Source organism: Lissotriton helveticus, chromosome 2_1, assembly GCF_964261635.1.
Source record: "Lissotriton helveticus chromosome 2_1, aLisHel1.1, whole genome shotgun sequence".
Classification (NCBI taxonomy): domain Eukaryota; kingdom Metazoa; phylum Chordata; class Amphibia; order Caudata; family Salamandridae; genus Lissotriton; species Lissotriton helveticus.
Genome location: NC_136059.1, coordinates 1,573,659,268 through 1,573,686,008, shown reverse-complemented (window position 1 = coordinate 1,573,686,008; position 26,741 = coordinate 1,573,659,268). Strand labels below are relative to the sequence as shown.

Genomic DNA, 26,741 nt, shown 5'->3' with positions numbered 1-26,741 from the left:
GGCTTTTGGTATTGGTCCATTATGGAGGAAGCTGGCGGTGATCTCGATCTCCCGAGTGAACTGTGTGGAGGCGATGATGAAGTTCAGATGAAGGACTTATGGATCAGTTCTTTCAGCCTCCTGTACAAAGTCACCAAGCCTGCCTGGTTGAGGCGTAACCATTTATTTACTTTGCATCGAGCATATCTCTCTCCCCAAAGACTCTCTAAGTTCCAACCAGGGAAGTGCTGCAACAAATGTCTTCTTCCGGCAGCATCCGATGTCCACATGTTTTGGGAATGCCCTAACATTAGTACATTTTGGGAGGAAGTCAAGATTTCTCTAGAATCAATCCTTAAAACTCCGATCCCTCTCTGCCTGTCTTTAGTTATATTCGGACTGAGCAACAACATAGTGGGGTCAGAAAGAATATTTCTGTTCTATGCTATCCTTTTAGCAAGATGGCAAATATGTAAAAATTGGGTCAATACAAACCCTCCGACTCATGCAGAGTGGCTGACATCGCTCTATGAAATATCCAAAGTGGACATGGCAAGATCTGGCAGTTCCAGAAGCTTCGTCTTCTGGAATTTTCTACTTAAGTGGAGATGAAAAACCATCTGGGCATCCGGGTTTTTTTTTTTCCCCGGGTCCGATGATTAGGCCCTGTACTCCAGGTCCAGAGGGAGGCCCCCCATGCCACGACGAAACTGGGCCGACAGCTCGAAATAAGCCTTGATGGAGTAAGATCTTCCGGAAGATACCTCCCGCCAATTTGATACGTTTGCCCTGGGAAAGAATGAGACCACTTCTGGTCTCTAGCCTTTGAAGGACATTAATGGTGGTTGGATATTTCTTGGAACGATAATGCGGCTAATGAGGACAAAAAAAACACCGGACCTGTATGCTTCATTCCCAGCTAACCAGAGTAGCTCCAAGGATAAGCTGGCTGACCTCCTGTGTGAGATACAAGGGCACAACAAGCTTCAGAGGCCTCCCTCCAACTGGTCAGTTGACCTACTACAGCTGGACCTGCCCAGCCCTGCAAATGAATCTGACTGAGTCCTGCTGGCTCTGCTGAAGTGAGTCTTTGATCACAATGTGGTGCCTCTCTGGATCCTGGACCCTTGGCTAGCATCAGTGTACTCCTCCTAAAGGTAAAGTGATAGTCCTGGAATTTGGCCTCCTGCGGACCATGAATGGGATAGTTCATACCAAGACCCGGCCGCCTGCGATGACCACCAAAGTTCTGGTGAGACCTGTTTTTCACACCACCAGTGACAACAGGCAACGCGAGACCAGCACTTCGTACTACAGCAACGGCAGCCTCCAACAACAGCCAAGCATGACTGACTCTTTATGCTACAGAGACTATTACCCATGACACCTAACCAGCTCTTCATCCTACAGCAATGACTGTCCTCAAAGCTAAGCCTCTCCTCACAGCCTTCTCCAAAGCACATGGAAAACTTTGTGCTGGACTGTCAAGGTAACTCTTCTGCCAAACTAACATGGTCACTGTATTGGACCAATGCTCCATCGCAGTAGGCCTGAACGTGCAACTTTCCCTGGTCTAGAGCAACCAGATGACCACGAGTAGAGCTTCTTGCTTCTAAGCACTATTTTCAAATTTTTAAATTGCACATCTCCTATTTAGTGATAGGATTTTTGTCATTCTGATATCATTGTATTCATTACAATTAATTCTATTGTTGTAAATTGGTTTTGGGGGTTTCTTGTGTGGTGTTTTCACTTAATTACTGTTTGTATGCTGCACAAATAATTCACAATTTGCCGCTAAATTGAGCCTGACTGCTTTGTGCCAAGCTGCCAGAAGGTTAAGCACAGGTTTAGTTACTTTTATGGTTCGCCCTGACAAAGATTGTGGTTGATGCTTGAGTGGAGGTTCCACCTCCCTCAACCAATACCTAATTTCTTACATTCATCTTCATCAATTATTAATACTAAAGCAGTAATAGCAATGATTATATTGTTATTGTTATTATTATTATTATTATTATTATTATTATTGTTATTATTATTATTATTGTTGTTAATATTAATAATAATAATAACAATAATACTTATTATTATTGTTGTTATTAGTATTGTTATTATTATTCGTATTGGTATTATTATTATTATTATTAGTAGTATTATTGTTATTATTAATATGAATGATAATTATAACAGTAATACTACTACTAATAGTAATAATACTATTTTATTATAACCTTGATAATAATGATATTAATAACACAAATTATTATTAGTATTACTACTTGTAATAATAATAACAGTAACAATTCAATGCTTATCATCATTATTATTACTACTACTATTATCAACAATTAGAAACAATGAGACTAAGAAGGACAGTAATAATAATAATAATAATAATAATACTATTGACATTATTTGTAATAATAATAGTATTATTGCTACTACTATAACATTTTATTTGTAAGAACTCCAAGAAAAAAAACAATACAACAAAAACATAAAAAAGATACCCATGATGGAATACAGCTTCATAATTCCACAGTGTTTTGTTTGCTATCATAGGATTTCCAATGCTTTCTCTAATCCTCTTGTGTCACTCATCCTGAAAATGAAATAATCCCCTGAATTGTTGGTTAAGCCACTGCTGTATACACTTATCTGAGCGATAGCAGACATTTAGCTAAAGCAATGATTAAAGGTTAATCCAAGTAACTGTCTCGTGGATTTAGCTGAGTCACCTTCATGTTATTTACAAGGCATGGTGTGTAAAACACTTCTATTGCACTTTTTAGGATTGCGGTGCAGACTGTGCCAAGTTCCAGAAGAGTGAGCTGGAACACAGATTCATCAAGAGCGCCTTGGACAGACCATACACCTCCAAGCACTCTTGGGGGAAGACCTACGGAGACCACAAGCGCCACCTGGAGTTCAGCCACGACCAGTACAGGGAGCTGCAGAAGTATGCAAATGAGATTGGAATTTTCTTCACAGCCTCTGGCATGGACGAGGTGAGTTTTTTTTTGTATTAGAGTGATGCCACTGCCAAGACGTTAGGTTTACTGTTTCATACAAAGGAACTTACCAGTAAAAGAAGACTTCTAGAGCAGAGGAAAATCAGTTCTCTTTGCCCAGTCCTTCATCTGTACAGAATGCATTCCAGAATGTTCTTTTATTTGGTGATATTTGCAGGAATGTTAAAACTAAGTGTGATGTCATTCGCCAGGCAGAACTTGACAATGTTAATCAGTTTCACCCTCATCTTGCATACCACTGTGAACGGGAACATAATAAACACTAGACAGTGGCGGCTGGTAACATTTGAAAGTGGTGAGGCGTAAAATGATAATCATACTGCACCGTAGCGAGCAAGTGTAGCGAGCGAGCCCGAACCCCCTAAGGAGGGTTCGGGGGGATATCCCCCCCGAGAAAATTTTGAAAAAAGAGTGGACAAATGGTGCATTTTCAAGCAAATTTGAGAAAGCAAGAAGGTTAATAAAGCAATTGTGAAAGTGCAGTTATTACATTAATAAAGTGGTGTCATATAACATAGGTAGCTGCTTATTCAGCATAACCACAGAGCTTCATAACAGACTTTGAAACAGAATGCATTGCTGAGTACCTCACAGATGTATTTTAATAACAAACAAATAAACAGGACGCAAACTAGCAGCATTCAAACAGTGTTCACTTTTTGTAAATAAAATCAGCACGTCTGTTTTTAATGGAAGCAAACTTCTCAATGACTTGAACACTGCACACAATTACAGGATTACAGAATCAGGCCACTTAAAGGAATGGAGCTGACTCTGTGAAAGCTGTGGCAGCAGCGCTGGAAGGAATATGGAGATTAATCTACTTCAGCAAACTATACGAATGTACCACTGGCCGCCACCTTGCTGTGCACTCCAAAACGCCATCAGAGACATTCAACACTCACAGACATGTTTTACTCTCAAAGTAATTTCGGTTTAATGCAGAGATTGGGGTGGGGGTGATACTGAAAAGTGCAAATAAAGGATACCAGAAACTGCATATAGAGGCCAATACTTTAAATGGAACACACACCGCAATGTGAGCCCTTCGACACAAAGGCATTATTGATTAAACTGTCAGTGATCAATTACTTGGTGGTCAATCCTCGGCACAAATTACATCACTAGACATTTTCTTGTCTAGGAAAAGACCTTGGAAGAAGCTGTGAGTGCCCTCTCAAGCACCAACATCAACCATCAATAGCAGACTTACAGTAATAGTGAATCTAGACATCTGGATACAAGGAAATGATCGTTTGGCAAATCAACGCAGTATCAACTACTTGTGTCATGTGCCTGTTCACAAATCCTTCTATTGCACAGTAACTGTTCGAATGGATGGTTACAGCTTTTCTGCACGGTGCACACGGGGACCAATCATTTGGCTTCTCAGTTTAAGACACTGTCATCATGTGGACATACTTGTTTGATGCAAAATGGCAGCTCCATTTTAATGATACAAACTTGGAGCACAGAAAATGGGCACATCACCATAAAATCAGGCGCTAGTCTAGTCCAAACCATCAAATACCATAAAGATGCAAGTATTTGAAAGATTTATTACAATGAAATACGATGGATTAGGCTACCTTTGACCCATATGTCCTTTTGGTGGTTCAATTCCTAATCAGCCTTCCTGCAGAGGTAGCTCAACTAGCTAATGCCTACGTAATTTAGCGGACCAACCTAAGGCCTACTCTGAAAGCTAATCTTTCTGGCCTTTCTTGCACTTCAAAAACCGCCACAGGTCTAGGCATGCAGTGAAATAACAAAATCTGGAACCCAAAAACTGGTTCTGCTAAACTGCAATTCGAGTGAGGAAGCCCAGCAGATGACACGTTGGCAAAAAAGCTGATCTGGCAGACAGGAAATGGCTCTCTTACTTGTAAACATGTGTGAGCAGAGATTGAATAACTGCCAGAATCTGCAGCATCCAAGTCTCAGCTCATGGTGACACTAATGTGCAGTAACACAAACTTAATTTACGTGGTGAACTCACATCTACACGTGAGTTACTGCAAGTGCATCTTTTCAAGGTAGAGTTAGGTCAACGCCCTCTTAAGGGTAGGAGAAAAAGAATGGTTGAAGACAATGTACAGCGATGGGAAGCAATGTAGTGTTATCATCCTTTACGCCCTCAAATGATTTAACATGCCTGGCCAGAACATACCACATACTTGCAGTCACTTCTAAGTCATACATTGCTTTAAAGGTGGTTCACAGGATGATTAACTGGTGTGTCTGCACCGAGAACTGTTTGCCACCCGAAGGTCAACATTCTGAACCCCTTCCAATAACATGTCACTAATACATAGTTGCTGTTAGCCTTGATTTTGTTTGTACTTATTAAACAGACCTCTTTTTGTAATACAATCTAGAAAACACTTTTTATTCTAATCACCATAAATTATTTCTAAATGTTCGAAAGAAAAACAAAGTCGCAATATTTTTAATATTGTCAAAATCCCAAATCATATTTTTAAACTTAACTCTATTTTTAATAGGCAATGACAAATAAATGGTCATCATGGGAGCATTTGGGTTTTAGTCTTTGACTCACACCTTTAACACAGAACAACAAGGTACAGTCATTCTGCTAAACAACATCAGCTTAAACCAACTGACTCAGTTGGTTGAACTGACACCATTAGAAATGGAAACGTAATACCAGTTCCTTACTTCCAGCCGCACCACCGATGTCTTCTGGACTTTTCTCCACAGCAATTTAGCCTATCTCTAAAACCCCAACTGCTGCCCAGCCCAATGCATGAAGCATAAAATCATGTGTTACGACGAGTCAACACTTATATTAAATAGCAGTGTTCGAAATTCAAGTTCAACTTGAATTAGTTTAGGCAATGCAGGCAGGGCATAAAACAGGCGCTCTGCACCACAAAAGTCCATCGTAATACGTCCCCTGGAGTGCAGGCGAACAACACTTAATAGATGTAAAACTGACTCATCCCTCACAGAGGACTCGTCGGCTTTACACCTTGAAAAACGCCAGTGCACCTAACCGAACTCAGCTGGCTGGCTCCGTATATCAACTCGCTCGCCCAGCCAAAGCTTTTACTAGTCCTGGGCCAGAGAGAGCGCGGCTCTCGCTGAGTCTAGGTAGCCAAAATAGAATGTGTTGATATGATTCCACAAGGGAGGATTTTCAGGGGGTTGAACCGCCACCCTGACTGCGCCCTGCCTGCATGCTCCTGCGTCGTTTCCCAAAGTCCAGTACCTTAGTTCACATTTTCGCAGAGAAGAGTAGGGGCCTGGAACTGGCTGCTTGCTTCTAAAACTGTACTTCTGTAAAATTATGCATTGATGTGTTTGCTTACTCACATGTGCTTCACACAGCAGCGTTATTATTTCGAACACTGTTATTTAAGTATTTTATTTTTTTCTAAGTGCAAGAACAAATGCCTGAGATTTTCCCCCACATGCATCATTGTGACATTTTGCATTTCTTAATTTGCGAAAAATAAGGAATCGCAAATTAAGAAATGCAAAATGCTATGCATCAATATTTTCGGTATTCATTTGGGATTCGGTAAAAATCGCAATTTTTACCGAATCCCAAAGAAATACCGATTTCTTAAGTTAATTTTCGCAATTCCCATTGATTCCTATGGGCCAAAAGGCCCATAGGAGTCAATGCAAATTGCAAGTGGCACTTAGAAAATTTCATGGGTGCAGGGGGGGGTCCAAAGGACCCCCCCATGCACCCCATAAATGTATTTTTCGCATCATGTTGCACACACACATGTCCTAAGGACATGTGTGTCCGTAACATGAATGTTGAAAAAAAACATTTTCAACATTTTAAACACTTTTTCCAAATTTACCGAGTGGTTCAACCACTCGGTAAATTTGGCACCCTATTTGCGAATTTCCACTTTTTAAAATAATGATGCATTGCTTTTAAGAAATCGCACATCTGCGAATTCTTAAAAGCACCCGCAATTTTAGAATTCGCACACATGTTACGAATTCTAAAATTGCTTCATGCATCCCAAAAAGCACTTTTGCATTCGCAAACGGCCGATTTTAAGGAATCGCACCGTTTGCGACTACAAAAATGCTTGATGCATGTGGGGGATAGACTTTAAGTTGCACAGTCTAGTCAGAGACACTGTCACACCTACCTTGCGTCGTCAGTCACAGTGTAGTGGTCACACTCTCGCAGTATGTCTGAGTGATCTCAAACAATTTATCAATTACACTCTCCTCGTCCTCGAGTCGACTGCACCGTCCGCACGTGCTCTCGTGAGGAGATGATGGGGATGATGATGAAGGGTGACTGGACGTGGGCCGGCCCGATCTGCCCAGCAACTGCAGAATGTCCAATCACTGAATGGCTTAACACTAAGCCATTACAGTGATTGGGCATTGCCATGCCCCATGTTGGACGCTCCCAGCCCCACGGTGCAAGACTAGACTGGCAACCACAAGCACAGTCAGAGTCTCTCAGAAGCACAGCACTACTAGTATGTAGCAGTAGCTAGCCAATCCTGACACTGCTCTCTTCAGAGGAGAGCTGCTCTCTAAAGAGAGCAGCGTCAGGATAGGACTGACCATGAAAAAAACGTTGCTCCTTTTTTAACCCTTGGGGTCTGTGGCAGTAGCAAACCCCGTACTCAGTGGTGCTTGCTTTTCGAAAGCCACAGGGCTTCATAGCTGAGAAAAGGCAGCCGGTCAATCACCACATGCGCAGTGGTGCGACGACAATGAGTGAGTCACAGTCTGCAGGCTGTCACGTGATTTGATGACGTGGCGCGGAAGCGTGAGTTTTAAATTATAATCACTAATAATCAGCGCGAGTTTTAAATGACAAAATAATAATATATAAACTTGAATGTGCGCTAAATTGCCCGCAATAATTATTAGTGGGGCAACGCCCCACCGCCCAAATGATAAAACCACCACTCAATGCGGGCACTTTTTCAGTGGACGCCAGTTTGACTCTAGCAACGGAGGCCGCTCCATTAGAGTGGAGGAGCGCCCCACCCCCTCCCCCGCCACCACCAGTAATTAAAACAATAATAAAACGTGTTTTAAACCCGTTTTATCATCGTTTTATTTTAATCCCCTGGACCCCCCAGGACTCCGATGAGTCTTGGGGGTGGATCCAGGGGATGACACTGTTTGTGGGGGAGTGGTTGGCACTCATTTCACTGCTCATGAGGTGTTTGGCTGGTCGTCTCAGGCCAGCAAGACCCCTCATGCTCAGTGAAGCTCTCTCCAGCCTCAGCTACATAGCTGGGGCTGGTGAGAGCAGGCACAGGCTCCCAGTCTGCCTGGGAGCGCAAGTTGCCAATGCTCAGGCCAATCCTGAAGCTGCTCTTATGTGAGAGCCCCTTCACAATTGCCCCAGCACTAGAAGCAAGAAGAGCCAATGTGCGGGAGATGGATGCGGCAGCAGCATTAAGGTAAGTTTACATTTATTTTTTGTACTTAAAACCTCCCCACCTCCCTCTTCCCCACCTCCCAACTCTCTCCTCCCATCTGGCCCCCCAATTTGGCTGTGGACGAGCCGCTACTGGACTCTAGGTGCCAGAGGGAGTTTTGGAAATAAATTGTAAATACCAGAGTTTACAAACAGGCGTTAATAATCTGTGCAGTAACAATATGGAGTTCATCAACCGCTTCCGTACCATGTCATCGCCCAAAAACCGGTAGACATGGCAAATCAGGGTTTTGTTTTGTAAATGAATGAATTTCGCAATTGCCACACAGGCCTTCATGCGACAAGAGCTTCAAGATGTCACTCCTGTCCTTGCACGCTCTCAGATTAAATGTTCATTGGGCTCATTTACAGCCTGAAGGTTAGACCGCCCAGCCTCAGCAGATGAAGCTGCACCTCCACTAAATTGGTGGGTGAACGACCGACACATTAAAAAAATTCCACTGTTGTGGTGGGGCGTTTCTTCAAGAAAATTGCCCATGCGGAGTTGGCGGAATTAACTTCATGAGTGTGTATACTGGAAACGTACCCTCCATTTACATCTACATTTCCAGTACCTACATTTGAAGTCATTGTGATGTACTAGCAGAGCACCATGGCCAATTTTCTGCAGTTTTGCAAGGGTTTAACATGGTTTATTGGTTTATTTTCACAGGGGAGGCACCACCCAAAATGGAGGCAAACCAAAAAACCTAAATTGAGTGCCTGGTGGACCACCATATTTGGCAGACCTTTCATTCCGGTTGGTGCAGCTGGCAGAAGTTCCACAATCAGGATTGTGGTCGTCCCCAGCACCTTCCCCTGAAAAGGGACATGCAGAAATATAAATGCCTAAAATCATGAGATGTGACTGTTTTCATTTTGTATAAGATACAAAAAAACCCTGACAATGATTTAGGATGCAATGAAAGTGTAGTCCTGGGGAGTGTAGGGCCAATGCTCCAGAATTATGGATTTTAGGGCTACATGTATGAAGTATTTTTGCAGTCAGAAACGGTCGATCAAGCCATTTACGACCACAAAAATGCTTTTACATATGTATATAAAACAGATTGCGATTTGGTAGCACGTTACCAAATTTCAATTTGTGTTTGAGATTCGGTATTTGGAAGGGTCTTGTTTAGGGCGTCCCTTTAAAATAGCAAATCTGAATGGGATGTATAAATGTTTACAACTGAATTATGGTCGCAAAACATTCACATTTTACACTGTCCCCAGCAAATGTAGATAGCACCTGGGTCCCACATCCTCCTTTGTCCAGCTAGTCAGTCAGGCACCAATCTCATTGGGAGAGGAATTGCCCCCAATATTGGTTTTATGTTACAAAAGAGGAGGAATGCTCATTTCCCTGACCAAAACTCTAAGGTGGGCAGAGAAGCTCTGCACATAGAGGGAAAAGTTTTGCCATCTTGGTTTTAGGTACAGAGGGGACACTATTGGATTATTTGCAGTAGGACACACATGAAACACAGCAAAAGTAGGAAGGGTTGCCCCAGGGAACTTTTACTCTGATGATTAGGGAGGGTCCTGGATTCACTCCCACCAACAGACTGGTGCCAGGCACAAATGTGGCACACGCATAAGTGTGGCACCCACAACACTATCCTCAGAACAGTTTCTGGTTCTATGGAAAAACAGAAAAGTTCTAGACCTGCTGTCTGTGACCTGAAAAGAGCCTTGTAGACTCGCCCTGCTCGCCCTCTTTTACCCAGGATAAAGAATTGATTGAATTTAAAAGGTCACAAAGCAGATGTCTTGTTCTAGCTACAGGGACGCAACAAGATACAAGAGGCCTTTCCTGCCACTTCTCAGATGACCAGTTTCACCTGGGCCTGGCCTTGATCCTGCAGCTGGTCTCCCCTGGAATGAGTCTTGACCCCAAATGCTGCCCCCAAGGGCCTCGACCAGTGACTGATGTAAAGTTCACTCCTCCTAAAGTTTCCTGATACCTGAAACTTTGAAACCTTTTGGTCCAAACACCTCCTGAGGACCTCGACCAACCTGCCAAGCCGATCAGACAAAGATATATTGCTGCTGGAAATAAAACATTCAGGTTGCATCAGCCCAGAGCTTTTCAACAGCAACAAATCCAATTCAGCTAGACCTCGCAGAAAACAATCCGGTCTCATGGTGCCCTCTTCAGCTGTAGCCTGCATCCTTTCCTTGCTGTGAGAATTTGAGCTCCAAATAAAGTATATAAGTTCGAAGGTGGCAATCCTCACCGTGCAAAGGTGCAAAAAGTATCCAGTCAGCAAGGGGCTTTCTCTGGGAGTGAAATTCGAATTTTTTCCACTTAAAGCTTTCCGGCCAAAAGTTAACAGCTTCACCAAGACCTCGCGCAGGACATATCAAACTTCATGGAGCCCTATTGGGCCACAGTCTGCTGCCCTGCCCTACTTAGGAGTTTTTACTTCCATTTCAGAGACTAAGGGGCTGATTATGATTTCGGTGAGTCCGACACCAATGGCACGTCGGTGTCGGACCCACCGACATATGCCTCTGCGGTCCGCCGGCCGCATTACATTGCAGTGGGTGGAGACATTGGATGGAGGGCCTGTCAGCAACACTACCAATCATACGAACCCACCATAATCCCCTAATGACAGGCTCGGCTCCGCTGTCGGGATTATGATGGCACTTTCCAACAGCTTTTCCATGTGGGCCTTTCTGACATGGAAAGGCATTTGGAAAGTGTCTTTAGAGTCCCCTAGCAGGGCCTCCTACCCCGATGGCCCTCCACTATGGGGCCTAATGTGTACCCATGGTGCTCCCCTAAACATCCCTGCACCATGTATCAGGCACCACATGGTGCCTGTTACAGGGTGCAGGGATGTTTGCAAACATCCATTCTACAATGGAAGCTTGTGCTGCAGGCTTATTCCACCCACTGCACAAGCATCCATTGTAGAATGGATGTTTGTGACCACCCTGGGGGCGGTTGCAACCTAATACTGTGGTCGGAACCGCCGACCTAATGTCAGGCGGTTCCTTTCCGCAGTGGTGTCGGGCAGCCTTAAGTCCGCCTGACATTGTAATAATACCCTAAGTCCAAAAGTAAAGATTCCAATTGAGCCAAAATTGGTTTTTGTATCCAATCCCTGCTCCACCATGGTTGGCCTTAACTGGTGCCTAGGTACCGGTCAAGCAGAACCAGATGACCACTGATGGCACTTAATGGTTTTAGCTTTATTTTGAACCTTAAACTTAAAAAAATCATAACTCCGGTTTTCCTTATTGGATTTCCATAACGTTTGTGTCTTGGTATTTACTAATATTTACTCTATTTTATTAAATTGATTTGGGATTTTTCTTGTGTTTTTTATGACTTTAATAATGTTTGAGTACTGCTTAAATACTGTACACATTACCACTATGTTAAGTCTGCCTTCGCTACTAGGAGGCTGTACTTTGCACATTTCCAACTTGTTCAAGATAAATTTTCCTGCGGTTGATCTAAATGGAAATGATTTACATATTTTGAGGTTATTCTGAAAACCAGGTGTAATTGCAGACCTTCAGGAGAACAAACTACTGGAATCATTGTCACGGTCAAATTAACCCAAATGGGAAAAGAAGAAACAGATCACACATTTTCATGATTTAAGTGGCACAACATTTTTTAAGTCAAACATTATATTAACTGCAAAACTGTACTTGTAGGTGAGAGTAAGAAAATGAACTTACAAAGCATTTCATAGTCAAAATTATCTAAAATTTGGAAGCCATAAGGAAATGCTAAAATCTGTGTCTTAATATGTGTTATATCTTAGTCTGTGTCGTTTCACCATTGCTTTTTCACAAAGGGTAACACAAATAAAATGCCTTGTGTTATGTCATGTAGGATTTATAATTAGCCGTAATTAGCAACATTATCTTCAAATATTAACAATAGAACTGATTCATAAAGCTAGAAAAATGAACAAATGAAGAATACAAAGCATAGCTTACACTTAGGCATCTCTCTAATGTATATATTTTTACTAGCATACATTGCCATGAGACTCGGTGTAATTTAATTTGTCAAAAATGGATAGGTATGATTATTCATGCCACATATTTGTGCGGTATACACAAATATGTTACATATGACTTAGAGAACATGTGAGAAAATGAACATTTATGCTCTGTGCTACTTTTTGGGGATACCTAGCCACCCCCTTTACATCCTTCTTTGAAATAAACTATACTGCTTGGTATGGTTCCCCTCACTTTCTAAACAAAACGCACACACATGGTCCATTAGTGTGAAAATAAGTGCAAAAATATGGCTGAACCCAATTCATAAAAGTTTTTCAACACTCAAAAATGTTACAAATGTTTAAGTGTTAGAATAGATAAGTTGTCCTTACACATTCCTGTGACACTCTCCATGGGATGCTACTCTTCTAATGACAGCCAAAATGTACTTGAGCTATATACATACCCCCACATTGCACACATTACATGCATGAACCAATTATGAACTTGTCTAGGTACATTGCACACATAGTTTGCTTTTATGAATCATATGTAATTTCTGAATGTGTACATTTACCTTTTTTTGTATATGACTGTAGTCGCCAGCATAAAGCTTTCCGATTCGGCACCAATGTTTTTAAAACAGGGCTAATTTCTTGATTTCTATTACAGATGGCAGTTGAGTTCCTTCATGAGTTGAATGTTCCCTTTTTCAAAGTAGCATCAGCAGATGCAAACAATTTCCCATATTTGGAAAGAGTTGCAAAGAAAGGCAAGTATCTTTAATTACAATACAATGTAAGAAATAAAAATTCGAAATATCTGCTGACCTACTAAGATTTGAATATGTAAATGTATCTTATATACCTAATAGAACAAAAATGTGTTACATCTGCTTGAGTTAAATAACGCTTATTATACACAATAACGCTTACACTGTCAGGTATACAACATTTATCAATGCAAAGTGTTATGGCCTGATTGCAGTTGTGGTTATGGAAAATCTTCAGATTTTTGGAGAAAAAGCTGAGTTTGGGGAGAAACTTATTTTGATGGGCCCTCTTTAGATTTAGCACTTCCTTAACAAATTAAAGTATTTTTAACTGCTGCCCTACTGTAAAACATGCGCTGAGTCACAATGAATATTGGAACAGTATCCGGAAGAGTCAAAAAATCATTGATTTCTGCGGTGATTATAGATTTTGAGAATAGATGATTCACACATTTGGATGTCTCTGTGGCCAAGAATGAGTAATTTATCCAAAAAGTTTTATGTTTAAAGCAATATCTGTTGGATATTTCATTACATAATAAGAACATTGCAAATCCTCAGCATGTTCTGGGACCATATCGAGGCACAAGACATAGGTCTTTCTGATACTTCTACCTTTGCAAAAGATCTCGTAAACCTCGACTTGGATATGATAAGCAAGTGCTTACAAAAACCTGACTTAAAGACACTTCTTAAAAAGTACTGAACATTTCTCTCCCATATAATTCGATTTGCCATGTGACAGAGAATGCAGAAAGGGAAGATGAGTAGCAGTTATTCATAAGAAATTAATGTAATGTTATGTAATGTTATGTTATCATAGTAGAATAGTTCCCACTCATTGATCCAACTTCTTTCAATGGCTGTTTCTAGACCTTTTTACCCTTAATTTCTCAACAAATAAACGACACAATAACTTTCACCCTACAGGTAGTATTAACACATAATTTGAAAAAGGTTTGGAGTATAATACGATCTTGCTGATAATCTCTTAGTCCAAAATTGAATCTGCATTGGTGTATGATAAAGCTGTTAATTTATTCTCTGTGTTCCTCTAAGAAAATTAAAAAAATGTAGGAGGTTATGGGATCCATACTTGACCTGATTGATGCAAATTATTTCTTATTGATGATCCTATCCTATTTGATTAGTTTCATCATCTCTATATCCCTTTCATATTTTCCTGTACTCTCTGTCAGGTCAACAAAAAAAAAGGAGACTGTGTTGTTTACGGACACCAAGAATGTTGATAATATTGCACTTGGCAGTAAGGCTCAGTTGAATCTGCCCCCAATTGGAACTAATCAAGCTATCAGTGTTTCCATATTTAATTACAATGACTGCATCTAGGACCATCTTAAGTAAAGTAAAGTAAATAAGAAGAAAAGATTGAAAATCTCTGCACCATGATCTTTGAAAGATTAAAACAAGGACCGGAAATTCACGAGAAAATTTACAAATATATGGAGGCAATTTGACCTCCTTCCTTAGTCTGGCTCAACTTTGGGCTAGCAGAAGAAGTTATAAAGAAACACATTTACACATTGGGGTCTCCACACATCAAATATGAAAGGGACCCTTCCATGGGTGTTGCTGTGGGTGTTCCCACGCAACAGCCATGGAACATGACGCAGTCCAAGATTTACAAGAAATTGTAAATGTGGAAATGCATCAGAACCAAACGTCACACCAAGGGTGGAGTTAGGGAGGCACAACAAATAGAAATGTTTACATTTTCCTCCTGCTTTCCTTTTTCTATGTTTGCGTCATTCTGCAGCGCACATAGAAAAAGTAAATTGCCAGAATTTACTGATTTTGTGCACGAAGGTGTCCCTTCCTGCACAAAATCAATCAGCCCCGAAATGCAAGCAGCCTTGCACCATGGTGCAAGGGTGCCTGTGTTGGCGCACTCCAGCCCATAGTGCACCGGCGCGGGGAAAAAGGACAGGAATGTGCCGTATCACATAGATAAAACATCAAAAAGTCATAAATGAGGCCCTATATTTGGGTAGGAAAGTGCCTTGCCATGGCTGCAGAGTGTTTGACTAGTGTACTGCAGAGGGAGGTGGATAGTTCTTCACTGACATCCTTTGTATCACCCAGAACATACGTTTGTTGGCGCAATCAGTAGTTTGGACAGTGTGTCATTGGGCCTTGCGTAAATTGTTATTGTTATTGTTATTTCCGGTCTATATAGCGCCAACTCACCGGCAGGTCTCAAGGCGCTTATGACCGAAAGACACAGCCACTTATTTGGCAGGATGAAAAAAATACCAGAGTAGTTAGACTGAGCTCAACGCCTCCCTAAATAGAATTGTTTTTAGGGTTTTCCTGAAACGAAAGAGGTTACCTTCCTTACGGAGGGGCTCGGGTAGTTTGTTCCAGATTTTAGGTATCAAAACAGAGAAAGATCTCCCGCCTTTTGTGGCCAATCTGAACCGGGGGCAAACCAGCAACTGTGCATCTGAAGACCTACGTCTTCGTTCAGGTTTGTACACCTCCAGCCGTTCCTTAATATAGGCAGGTGCTTGCCCATAGACTGCCTTATGGGCTATACATAGGCTTTTGAAATCAGACCTTTGCCTAATAGGCAGCCAATGAAGGCTCTGTAGCAACGGAGAGGCATGGGATCTTCTTGGGAGCCTGAAAATAAGTCGTGCAGCGTCATTTAGGACCACCTGCAATCTGTTGGTCAGGGTTTTTGGAAGACCTAAATAGAGCGCATTCCCGTAGTCCAGCCTCGAAATTATTGTAGCAGAAACTACAATGCGAAGCATGGACCGGGGAAGAAGGGGGACTAATTTGCGCAGCTGTCTGATTAGACCGGTACAGGTCCCTACTATAGAGGAAATCTGACTGACCATTGACAGTTTGCTGTCAATCTTGATACCCAGGCTTTTCACCTTATCAGCTGGTTTAGGGGTCGGACCTAGTTCCTGGGGCCAGTACAAGTCGCTCCATGGGGAGCATGTAGATGATACCACTAAAACCTCTGTTTTTTCAGGATTAATCTTCAGAAGGTTCATGGTCATCCAACTGACTATATATCTAAGAACATCGTGCGCATGGTTCTGCGCCGGCACTGTGTTATCTATGCTCAATAACAACTGGGTGTCGTCAGCATAGTTAAATACACGACAACCCATCTTTGCCAGGGAGTTAATCAATGGTTGCAGGTATAGGTTGAATAGGAGTGGGGACAGTGCGGAGCCTTGAGGGACCCCGCATGTCAAGTTTCCCACCTCCGATACCTTATCCCCCAGCTGAATCCTCTGTGTCCTCCCTAACAGAAAGGATTTCAGCCACCGGTAGGCTGTGTCCCGAATCCCGAAATTGGCCAGTCTATCCAATAGCAGGGTATGGCTGACAGTATCGAATGCCGCTGATAGATCTAAAAGTATCAGGGCACTCGGCTTCTTACTGTCAGCCAAACCCTCTGAGCTCATCCAGCACCGAGAGCATCACCAACTCGGTGCTGTGATGTGCACGAAACCCCGCCTGCAGCTCAAGGAGAAGGTGGTGTGACTCCAGGAACGAGGCCAGGGATTTCAGCACATGTTGTTCAAGGATTTTGGACAAGAACGGGAGTTGGGAGATGGGCCTATAATTTTCAAAGTCTTAGGATCGACTCCTGATTTCTTTATTAAAGGCTTCACTCGAGCTTCTTTGAAGCTGGCTGGTAACCACCCTGTTTCTAATGAATTGTTCAAAGGAGAGAGGATATGGTCTTCTAGAATAGGGCGTGCTAGGCGAAAAACACTAGGGGGGCAGGGGTCCGCTGGAGATCCTGATTTGATTTTGCTCATGAGTTGCTCAAGACTCATCGCGTCAATCAGTGGAAAATTAGAAATATGGGCTTCCGCAGGGATCTGGGCAACCTGTGACTTGATGGATACAGTCACGGTACCATTCCTAATATCCCGTAAGATGGTATCTACCTTCTCCAGAAAGTAGTTTTGGAAGGTGTTGCAGCTAATTGTTGTTTCCATATTTTCGTTTTTTTTGCTCAATTCAGTTAGTATTTTGAAAGTTTCCTTCTGGACATTTTCAGCCTGCTTTATGCGATTTTCATAGTATTTTGTTTAGTGTCCAGGATGAGCTTTTTATAGATGTTGAGCAAGTTTTTATATTGCTCTCGATCTTCCTCGTCTTTTTTCCTCCTCCAGTTTCTTCCTGCATTACGGAGCTTCTTTTTGTGCTCCCTCAAGGCTGGTGTAAACCATGGGGCTCCCTTTCCAGCTCCTTTAACTCTTTGTTGCTTCTCTGGTGCAATCAGATCAATCTCTCTGGTCAGACTGCACACAATGTCCCTATACTCCTGATCGACATCAGAATTGGGGACTATTGGTTGAACAAGTTCCGAAAGGGTTGATGTCAGAGTTTGTGAGTCAACTTTCTTCCATTGACGGACCTTCTTCATTTTAGGTGGTAATTGCATCGGCTTCGCATTAATAGGGACGTCACAATAGATTAAGTGATGATCCGACCAGATACAGGGTGAAACCCTCAAAAGAGCTGTCTTGGGATCTGGAGTCCAGATAAGATCAAGGATATGTCTTTTTATATGTGTAGGGGTTTCTACCAACTGTCTAAAGCCCAGTGAGGACATGGTGGTCTCCAAGAAGCGAGCTGCTGGTTCTTTTGTTTCCTTATCCCAGTGTAAGTTAAAATCTCCAGTTACTACTACATTTTTATATCGTGAACAAATGTCAGATATAGTAGACATAAATAATTCATTAAAAACTGGGGTGAAGTTAGGTGGGCGATAAACTGTGAGGATCACCAGACACAGATTATCAAACATAATCTTTACTGCGAGTATGTCGGCTAAATCCACAGTTTCTGCTAGTATTTTGGTTACTAGTAAGGATTTCTTAAATAGAATTGCTACTCCCCCCCCTCGGGCGTTATCAGCACGATTATGCCATACTATATCATACTCACTCGGGACGGCTGCTATGATATCAGGTAGTGAGTTGTCCCCGAGCCAGGTCTCGGAGAGGGTTAAGACGTCAATATCTTCGCCTTGGAGCAGGGTAAAGATCTCTAGATTATGTCTATGCAAAGACCGTGTATTTAAACAGGTCAGCTTCAGGGAGCATAAATGAGATACAGGTCTCCCTATAGGAGGTTTTAAAATGGACATATCGTCCAGTATGGCCATAATGGCTGGGTCCAAAGACTGTCCCCCCTTATCTAGTTGATGTAACTCTTCCGAGGAAAAGATACTCCGCCGACCAGGAGTCCTGGCCCCCGCGCCCGTCTGTGCGCGGACGGGCGCAGACGGGCTGGACTCTGGCATGACTCCGGCTTGCTCACGCTGCGCTCGAACGCTGCGCGTCAGCATGGCCGCCTTAAATACCTGTCAGTGAAACACTAGCTCGGCAACAAAGATGGCGCCGCCGAGCGTCCCGTAGTTCCCCTAAGATGGCCGCCGGTGAGAAGGGGTGGAAAAGGACCCGCAAAATGCGGTGCTTTCATCAAATTTTATCGTGCAAGTGAGTGGGATTGGCCAAGTTAAAACCAGGGGAAAATAACCAAGAAAATAAAATGAAATACTAAACGGGTATTTAAAAATGCTCCTCTAGCCAACACGATGTTTCTTCTTAAGCGCAATCTCTCTGAGCGCTGCAATATTAGGTAGCGCGCCCTATCTGGTCAAGGCAGAACCCTTGATTTGCCCGCCCTAAATACCTGTCAGTGAAACACTAGCGCGGCAACAAAGATGGCGCCGCCGAGCGTCCCGTAGTTCCCCTAAGATGGCCGCCGGTGAGAAGGGGTGGAAAAGGACCCGCAAAATGCGGTGCTTTCATCAAATTTTATCGTGCAAGTGAGTGGGATTGGCCGAGTTAAAACCAGGGGAAAATAACCAAGAAAATAAAATGAAATACAAAACGGGTATTTAAAAATGCTCCTCTAGCCAACACGATGTTTCTTCTTAAGCGCAATCTCTCTGAGCGCTGCAATATTAGGTAGCGCGCCCTATCTGGACAAGGCAGAACCCTTGATTTGCCCGCCCTAAATACCTGTCAGTGAAACACTAGCGCGGCAACAAAGATGGCGCCGCCGATCGTCCCGTAGTTCACCTAAGATGGCCGCCAGTGAGAAGGGGTGGAAAAGGACCCGCAAAATGCGGTGCTTTCATCAAATTTTATCATGCAAGTGAGTGGGATTGGCCGAGTTAAAACCAGGGGAAAATAACCAAGAAAATAAAATGAAATAGAAAACGGGTATTTAAAAATGCTCCTCTAGCCAACACGATGTTTCTTCTTAAGCGCAATCTCTCTGAGCGCTGCAATATTAAGTAGCGCGCCCTATCTGGTCAGCAGGTATGAAGGAAATGACCCCCTGGCTGCTGTTTAAATTATAAAATACAGCACTAATCTTGGTTCAGTGTGTTCTCATGCATCTGGGCCCTGCTGAGACTGCACCTTCTGCACCAATAGCGGCCATGCCCCTGAGACCAACGTGTCAGTGTTGTGCCGATAATCAGCGCAGGAATAAAAAAAAACACTTCCTGTAGGCACAATATATGTGACGAATGATATACTTGGGTGAATAACTCTACTGAGAATGACCACACATCTATTTTTCCAAGTTTTCTACTTGCCTGTGAAGCAATAACACCTGGGAAGACAAAGACTGGATACTGCCCTTGTATACCCCTTGCATATGGCATCCAAACGTTTACACTTATGGTCACCTGTCACTTTTTCTTGATACTAGCGCTCACTGCTCCTCACTTATATCTCCTTCACAGCAAGAAGTAGCTAAACCTCCATGACACGGTTATTATCTGTTAAAGCATTTGATATCTTATTTCTTATTATGGTTATTGTATGTTTTTTATATACTCTTATTTTTCTTCATATGTTGTTGTTCTGCTTAAAATAATGTTTTCTCTTAGGCATTTCGAACCATATTTGTTCTCCTAATTATGTAGTTAGTATGCTGTATATCAAATACTGCTCATATGTTATTTTTATTTTCTTCCTTCTTTTTATGTTACGCTTCTCCATTACCTTTAATAAAACTCTTTTGAACTTAAAAGAATGACCGCGCAAGTACTGCTGACAGAAAATTGTCTCTTCGCACTTATTAGCAGGAGATAATTAATACACCATTGTAACCTTCATAGCAGCATAGTAATGTACAGGTTAAATCTGAATCTCTGAAGCAACGCACTGAGTTACTTTCTACAGGGCACAGCAGCAGATGCATTAACTACCTGAGCTATTTTACTATTATTTGAAGCTATTGCTTTTGTTGGTGTCTTAACCCACTTAGCTATATTACTGGCTGGAACACTAGGCTGGTTGACATGACCATTCAGCTCACTTCCTAATGTGGAATTCTTCTGGGAAAATGAAAGTCACCCACTAAAATCTTGTTAAGCCCTCTAGAGCTTTGCAGGCTTCCCGGGATAGAAAATCTAGAGGCTCAGATGTGGGCAATAAAACGTGTTATTACTGTGCAAATGTATATGTGCCTGTCACATCCTCATATGGGCGGTCCTCAAATCACTTCACTGCTTTGTCCACGTGCTTAGTTTCCTACACCACGTCTCTAATAAAGAGGTCTTAGCTCTGAGGCAACACATCCAATGGAGACCAATCACGATTCTCTTGCCACTTATAGCACTGGCTCGAATTGACTAGTTGTAATTTTAAAGCTAAATATGATTCTAACTAATTTTGTTTCCTTCAGGGCGCCCACTCGTGATTTCCAGTGGCATGCAGTCCCTGGACACCATGTGTCGAACTTATCAGATCGTGAAACCCATCAATCCGAACTTCTGCATCCTCCAGTGCACAAGCTCTTACCCCTTAGACCCAGAGCATGTCAACCTCCGAGTCATAAAGGTCAGTAAAATGGTTCAGCATATTTTATGAAACAAAGATATTGGCAGAAGTCTTGCTAATAAAGAAACAGTATTATAAAATGTATTTCATGTACTTGAAAAACAAGTAGCCAGTTGTTCTGAGACTAGCATTTCAACAGTGGCGGTTCCTCCTCTAAGGCAGAGGAGTGTCGCCCCACTGCTCACTGAATGAGCAATTAATAATGGACAAATAAAATGATAATAGCTGAACGTTATTATCATTTTATTTAAACCTACTGGCTCGGTTAGTTGGGGGCGGGGCGGGGCTGGGCAAGGAGTGGTAGACACTTCTTAGTGCGCATGACATTTTTGCCACCCGTGTCGGGCAGGCCAATATGTCATGTGCACTTTGTATGCTCTCCACTGAGGCTGCATTACAGCCTGGGTGGAGAACATACCCAGGGTCCCATTCCCTGTCTAAGCGCCAAACCACGGCACTCAGACCAATCATAACGCAGCATTGCAGCGTTGTGATTGGCTTAGGGAAGAGCCTGGGTGCTTCCTGCTTCCACCGAAGCCAGGAAGAGGACAAAGGAGAGGCGGGAGCCGGACGCATCCTGGTAAGTGTTTTAAAAAAGTGTATTCCTAATTCCCTCCCTCCTCCACTTCCCCCTACCCCTGCCCGTTCAGTAGCAGTCGCTACTGAATTTCAATAATATACACATCCTACTACAGAATGGATTCTCCATGCATTCCTGTTCCTGGCAAGGTTTTCATCACAAGTGGACCAATAATTAGTGTAATGTTCATGGCACCTGAAAAAATCCTAGGGGGCAGATTTATGAAGGCCCTGCGCCGCCGGTGCGTCACTTTTTCCCATGTTAAAAGTGACGCACCGGCGGCGCAAGGCCTTCATAAATCTGCCCCCTAATCTTTTTCAGGTATGATAAAAACTACCGATTTACGAGTTTCAGGGTAGTAAAATATTTACTGCACCAAAATCCACATGTTTCAATAATTACCAGGAATTTTCCCACAATAGATATTGACAGGTTAGACCTGACAATATATATCACAATACTCATATTTGCAATATGCGCAGTAGCGGGATTTGCCACACTGATGACAATTAAATGCACCACTTGTAATGAGGATATAAAGAAGCAACAAAATTAGCAATGCATGCACTACTACACTTTACATAACAGCATCTAGAGAAGAGAATACCACTTCCCAAGCCTCTCAAGACATATAGAGCAGGTAGAAGCAGGGCGTCAGACAGTCCCTTTACTAACAACTTTGAACTTTTGAAGATCCCAACAGCAGTTGGCTTAGCATGCTGCATGAATTCAAACAGCCAGACTGCAAAGCAGAGAGGGGTACTTAAAAGTTAATGAGGTAGAAACGCCCAAAGTCACCCATGCTGTCGATTAAGTGACTAACCCGGTATCATAATATACATTGAGGCAGTGTCTGTCTAACTATTGTGAAGACTGGAGTTATAGTGAGGACTGGATTAGTAATGCTGGCAAGGAGACAGAGGAAGTGCTCACCTCATGTGGGCACAGTATTGGAGAAAGAGAGTGCAGATTGAAAGTTTTCAAGGCAAAAGGCAATGCTTTAACAAGAGAGAATGCATTGTTATAATTTCTGAGAGAACTGTTCTATCTCAATGAACATATCCTTCTAGCTGCATGTCCTTTTGGGACATTATCAATGTGCAGTCACAGAAATGCTTCCAATTCAGGATCTGTCCTACTAGCTAGTGTGGTATACTGGCGATTAGTGCTTAGTTTGTTGAAACAATAGATACACGCGCACAACTTTCTTTTTAAGGAGTAATGCGATTCCTGAATCTTATTCAGAACATCGCCCAAGCTTTGGGGCTCTATACACTCTCTGGAAGTGCAGACTTTTTTTTAAACATACCAATTTGAGAAAGAGAACCTTGTTTTACACTAACCCATGAACTACCTCTGCATTACATGAGGATGGTGTGTTCTGAGAAACTATCCATTCTTTGAGACCCACAGGAGTATTTGTTGTTAGCAGCTTCTATCTGCCTTTCACCATGAATAGACACACTCAAAAATACAGACTAAGAATATTTTGAATTACTTATTATTCTAGTGCATGCTAAGTGAATAGTTGTGAATTTGAAAACAAACAGAATGGTGACAACAACTAATAAAGAGAACATGAAAAGAACTGCTACATAATAGCAGTAAATCCCCCATGCCTTTATTCTCCAACCCCTCCATTCTTGCTCCTAAGTGCTCTTAGCACCAGCAGGAGCCTTTACGAGTTTCTTAGGTGGCCTTACCTTTCACCCACATACCTTAATCAAATAACAGAGATATTGTTTAGTATGATCAGAGCTATTGATCCACCAGGTCAATAAGGCCTGTCTGGCAGCCATGAGGTCCCTGCTTGTGGCCTTTAAAAAGGTGTTTGCTGATTTTGTCTGCATGAACCCAGTTTCTCAGTTCTCACATCTTTGGAACAGTAAAGATCCCCCCCTCTCTCTCTCTCTAACACTTGTTAGTAGTTGACTTATACATTGTTTTCAAACTGTTTTGAAAAGAACAAGGTGCTTATTGAATGTTATCAAAAATAATATTCAAAATGCACCTTCACATACTTCTTTTTCTAAGAAATATTATTGACTATTTGAAGTTACATAAACAATTGCTGAAACAAACATTAAACAATATGAAACATTCTTGACTGGTCAAATTTTATAAACATGTATTCAATTGCTGAGCTTTCAAATTGTACTGAAATAAACATTTAACAATGTATGAGTACTAAAGGCAATATGCATTCATAATGAAACAATGTGCACTTAAATAAATGAATCTTTGAAATGCAATGGGGGTACATAAGGAGTAGAAATGTGAGCTCCTGATTCCAACAGGTGCCACATTGGCACTGCTGAATACTAAAGCTATGTAGTGTCACTAATACACTGCATGTGATGAAGAACATCGTTGAGTGGATTCTCTATAAAACCCCCAGTCATGGGTCAGCAGCACCAGCATTAGCAGATTTGCACTGGCTGCCAATACAGAGGAGAATACAGTTTAAAACCATTTGCCTTGTGAGTAGTGCCACGGGTTCCATTCCTCCTAGTATCTCCGCTCTAGGGAGAGCCAGGCCGGGGTGTAATCGTTCTTTGGTGATATCCAGTGTAGACCCTGTGCTGCCAAGCAGGCTGTTTGGAAGGTTCTGAAGTTCGTTATGTTCAGACCTCCTAGAACCTTGGGAAGTCTGAGTTTCTGAAGGCTGATTCTAGGTTTCTTCCCTCTCCATAGAAATGTGTTTAGTAGTTTGTCCAGTTTCTTGTGGAAGTCAGGTGTGTTGGTTAGTGGTAGCATGTTGAGCGTGTAGTTGATCATAGGGGTGACCATCATTTTGATGGTCTCCACCCTTCCCCACCATGTAGTAAATCTTGGTGACCATCCCTCTAATTTCTCCCTTATTTTGTGTAAGATTGCTTGTTCGTTCTGGTCTACTGTGGTCCGCAAGTCTCTCTCGAACAGGAGGCCCAGGTACTTAATGGCTTTCTTCTGCCATGTTAGACCTGAGGTCCCCAGTACTGTCTTGTTGGTGTGTATATTCAGTGGTTTGCATTCAGATTTCTCTCTGTTAAGTTTGTATCCCGACACTTGCGCAAACCGATCTATGGTCTCCATTAGTGCTTTAATGGAACTCTCAGGGTCCTCTGTTACAATGAGGACATCGTCCGCATACGCTGCTAATTTGAAGGATTCACCCTCTATAGGTATGCCTCTAATGTCAGGGTTTGAGCGGATCATGCTCAGTAGGGGTTCAATCGCTAGTAGGAAGAGGCCTGGGGATAGCGGGCATCCCTGCCTCGTCCCTCGTTTGAGATCTAGTAGCTCCGATGTGCCTCCATTCACAACCACGCGGGCTTTGGGTTCATTGTACAGTGCCATTACCATCTTTCTATAGTGTTGGCCCAGTCCAAATTTTTGCATACATTAGTCTAAGTAGGGCCAAGACACTCTGTTGAAAGCTTTTTCCGCATCGAGGGCGATCATGACCGCCGCGTTGTTGCTTTTGGCCGCGTGGTTGATTACGTGGCACAGCAATCTTGTATTGTCTTGGGACATCCTGTTCTTCAGGTATCCCACTTGTGCGCAGTGTATGAGGGATGGAAGGTATGTGTTGAGCCTGGTGGCAAGGATCTTGGCATATATTTTGCAGTCAACATTGATAAGTGAGATTGGTCTGTAGTTTTTCGGATGTTGTGCGTCTTTGTCTTCTTTGGGGATCACTATAATGTTGGCTTCCGCCATTGACGGCGTCATGCGGCCTTTATGTATGCAGTTCGCAAAGACTGATGTCATTGCTGGCCTTAGTGCTGTGATGTAGTGTTTGTAGAACTTGGCAGTGAAACCGTCAGGCCCAGGGGCTTTTTTATCTTTCAGGCTTTTGACTGCTCTCTCTATCTCATCTCCAGTTATTTCTGAGTCTAGTATGTCCTTCTGTGTTTCCGACAGGGTTGGAGTTGTGACGCTCCCTAGTAGTTCCTTCCCTCCATCTGCCTTTAGCGTTTCGTCTTTTTTGTATAGCTGTGCGTAGAAGTCTCTGAAAGTGTCCAGTATTCCTTTGTTCGATGTGTGTGATTTGTTCGTGCTGTCTCTGACTGCTGCTATTGTGTGCTGCCTCTGCTTGCCTTTGAGGTATGCCGCAAGTGCCTTCCCTGCCCTGTTGGCCGAGCATAGGTTTATTGCTCTATACTTGTTAATCCAGGTGCCTGCCCTCTCACTAAGGATCCTGTTTAATTCGTACTTTTTCTTTGTTAGTGTTGTGAGGGTGTTCCTGTCCTCTAGATTGATTATGTGACCTGCTTCTAATCTTTTGATTTCGCTTTCTAAGTCGATTATCTTTTTGTTTCTTTCTTTGTTCTGTCTTCCTTTAATGTTCATTATGGTCCCTCTTACAGTAGCTTTCATTGCGTCCCATAGTGTCTCTCTTCCTATGTCTGCTGTGTCATTGTTAGCTAGGTATTCCTTGAGTGCAAGTTCTATTTCAGTACTGCTGCTGCTGTTTTTGAGGAGGTCATCGTCAAACCTCCATCTTCGTGTGGGGTGCTCATTGTGTCTGCCCGTTAGAGTCAGGCAGATGTGAGAGTGGTCTGAGATCGCTCTTGGGGCTATCTCCGTGTGCTCTATAAGGTGTGTGTGAGTGTCTGATATCAGTATATAGTCGATCCTGCTGTATGAGTTGTGTGGATTTGAGTAAAAGGTATATTCCCTCTCATCTGGGTTTTGTAGCCTCCACGGGTCTGCTAGTCTGAGTCTTGCGCAGAGGTCCTGTAGTGGGTTGCCTCTCTGCGTATTCAGGCTGTATCTTTGTGGGTGTCTGTCTATGGCTGGGTCCAGTACCTGGTTCATGTCGCCCGCTACTATTAGCAGTTCTCCCAAAGGTAGCGCTTCTAGTTCCTTGCCTGTCTGTTCCCAGAATGCCTTTTCCTCTGTATTGGGTCCGTAAATGTTTACCACATGTATAGGTTCCTCTCCCCTGAGCAAGCTAGTGATTAGTAACCTCCCCTCTTCGTCTCTCTTTGTTTTGACTGGTGATAGTTTTGACTTTTTGCTAAGTATAGTAATGACTCAGTTGTTTTTGTTCTTTGCAGGTGTCCCTATTACGTGACCTATCCATCGTGCTTTTAGGCGGTCTATGTCTTCT

At 42.7% G+C, this 26,741-nt stretch overlaps 1 protein-coding gene across 1 annotated transcript in view; it reads left to right on the top strand.

Annotated features, from left to right (window-relative positions):
- The window catches only part of LOC144818792 (N-acetylneuraminate-9-phosphate synthase-like), a 145,327-nt gene that overhangs the window by 21,610 nt on the left and 96,976 nt on the right, over positions 1–26,741 (top strand). Inside the window, exons 2-4 of the mRNA XM_078676548.1 lie at positions 2,775–2,990; positions 13,102–13,201; positions 20,909–21,063. Of these exons, the coding sequence (XP_078532674.1) occupies positions 2,775–2,990; positions 13,102–13,201; positions 20,909–21,063 (471 nt within the window). The remainder of the gene's footprint in view (positions 1–2,774; positions 2,991–13,101; positions 13,202–20,908; positions 21,064–26,741) is intronic.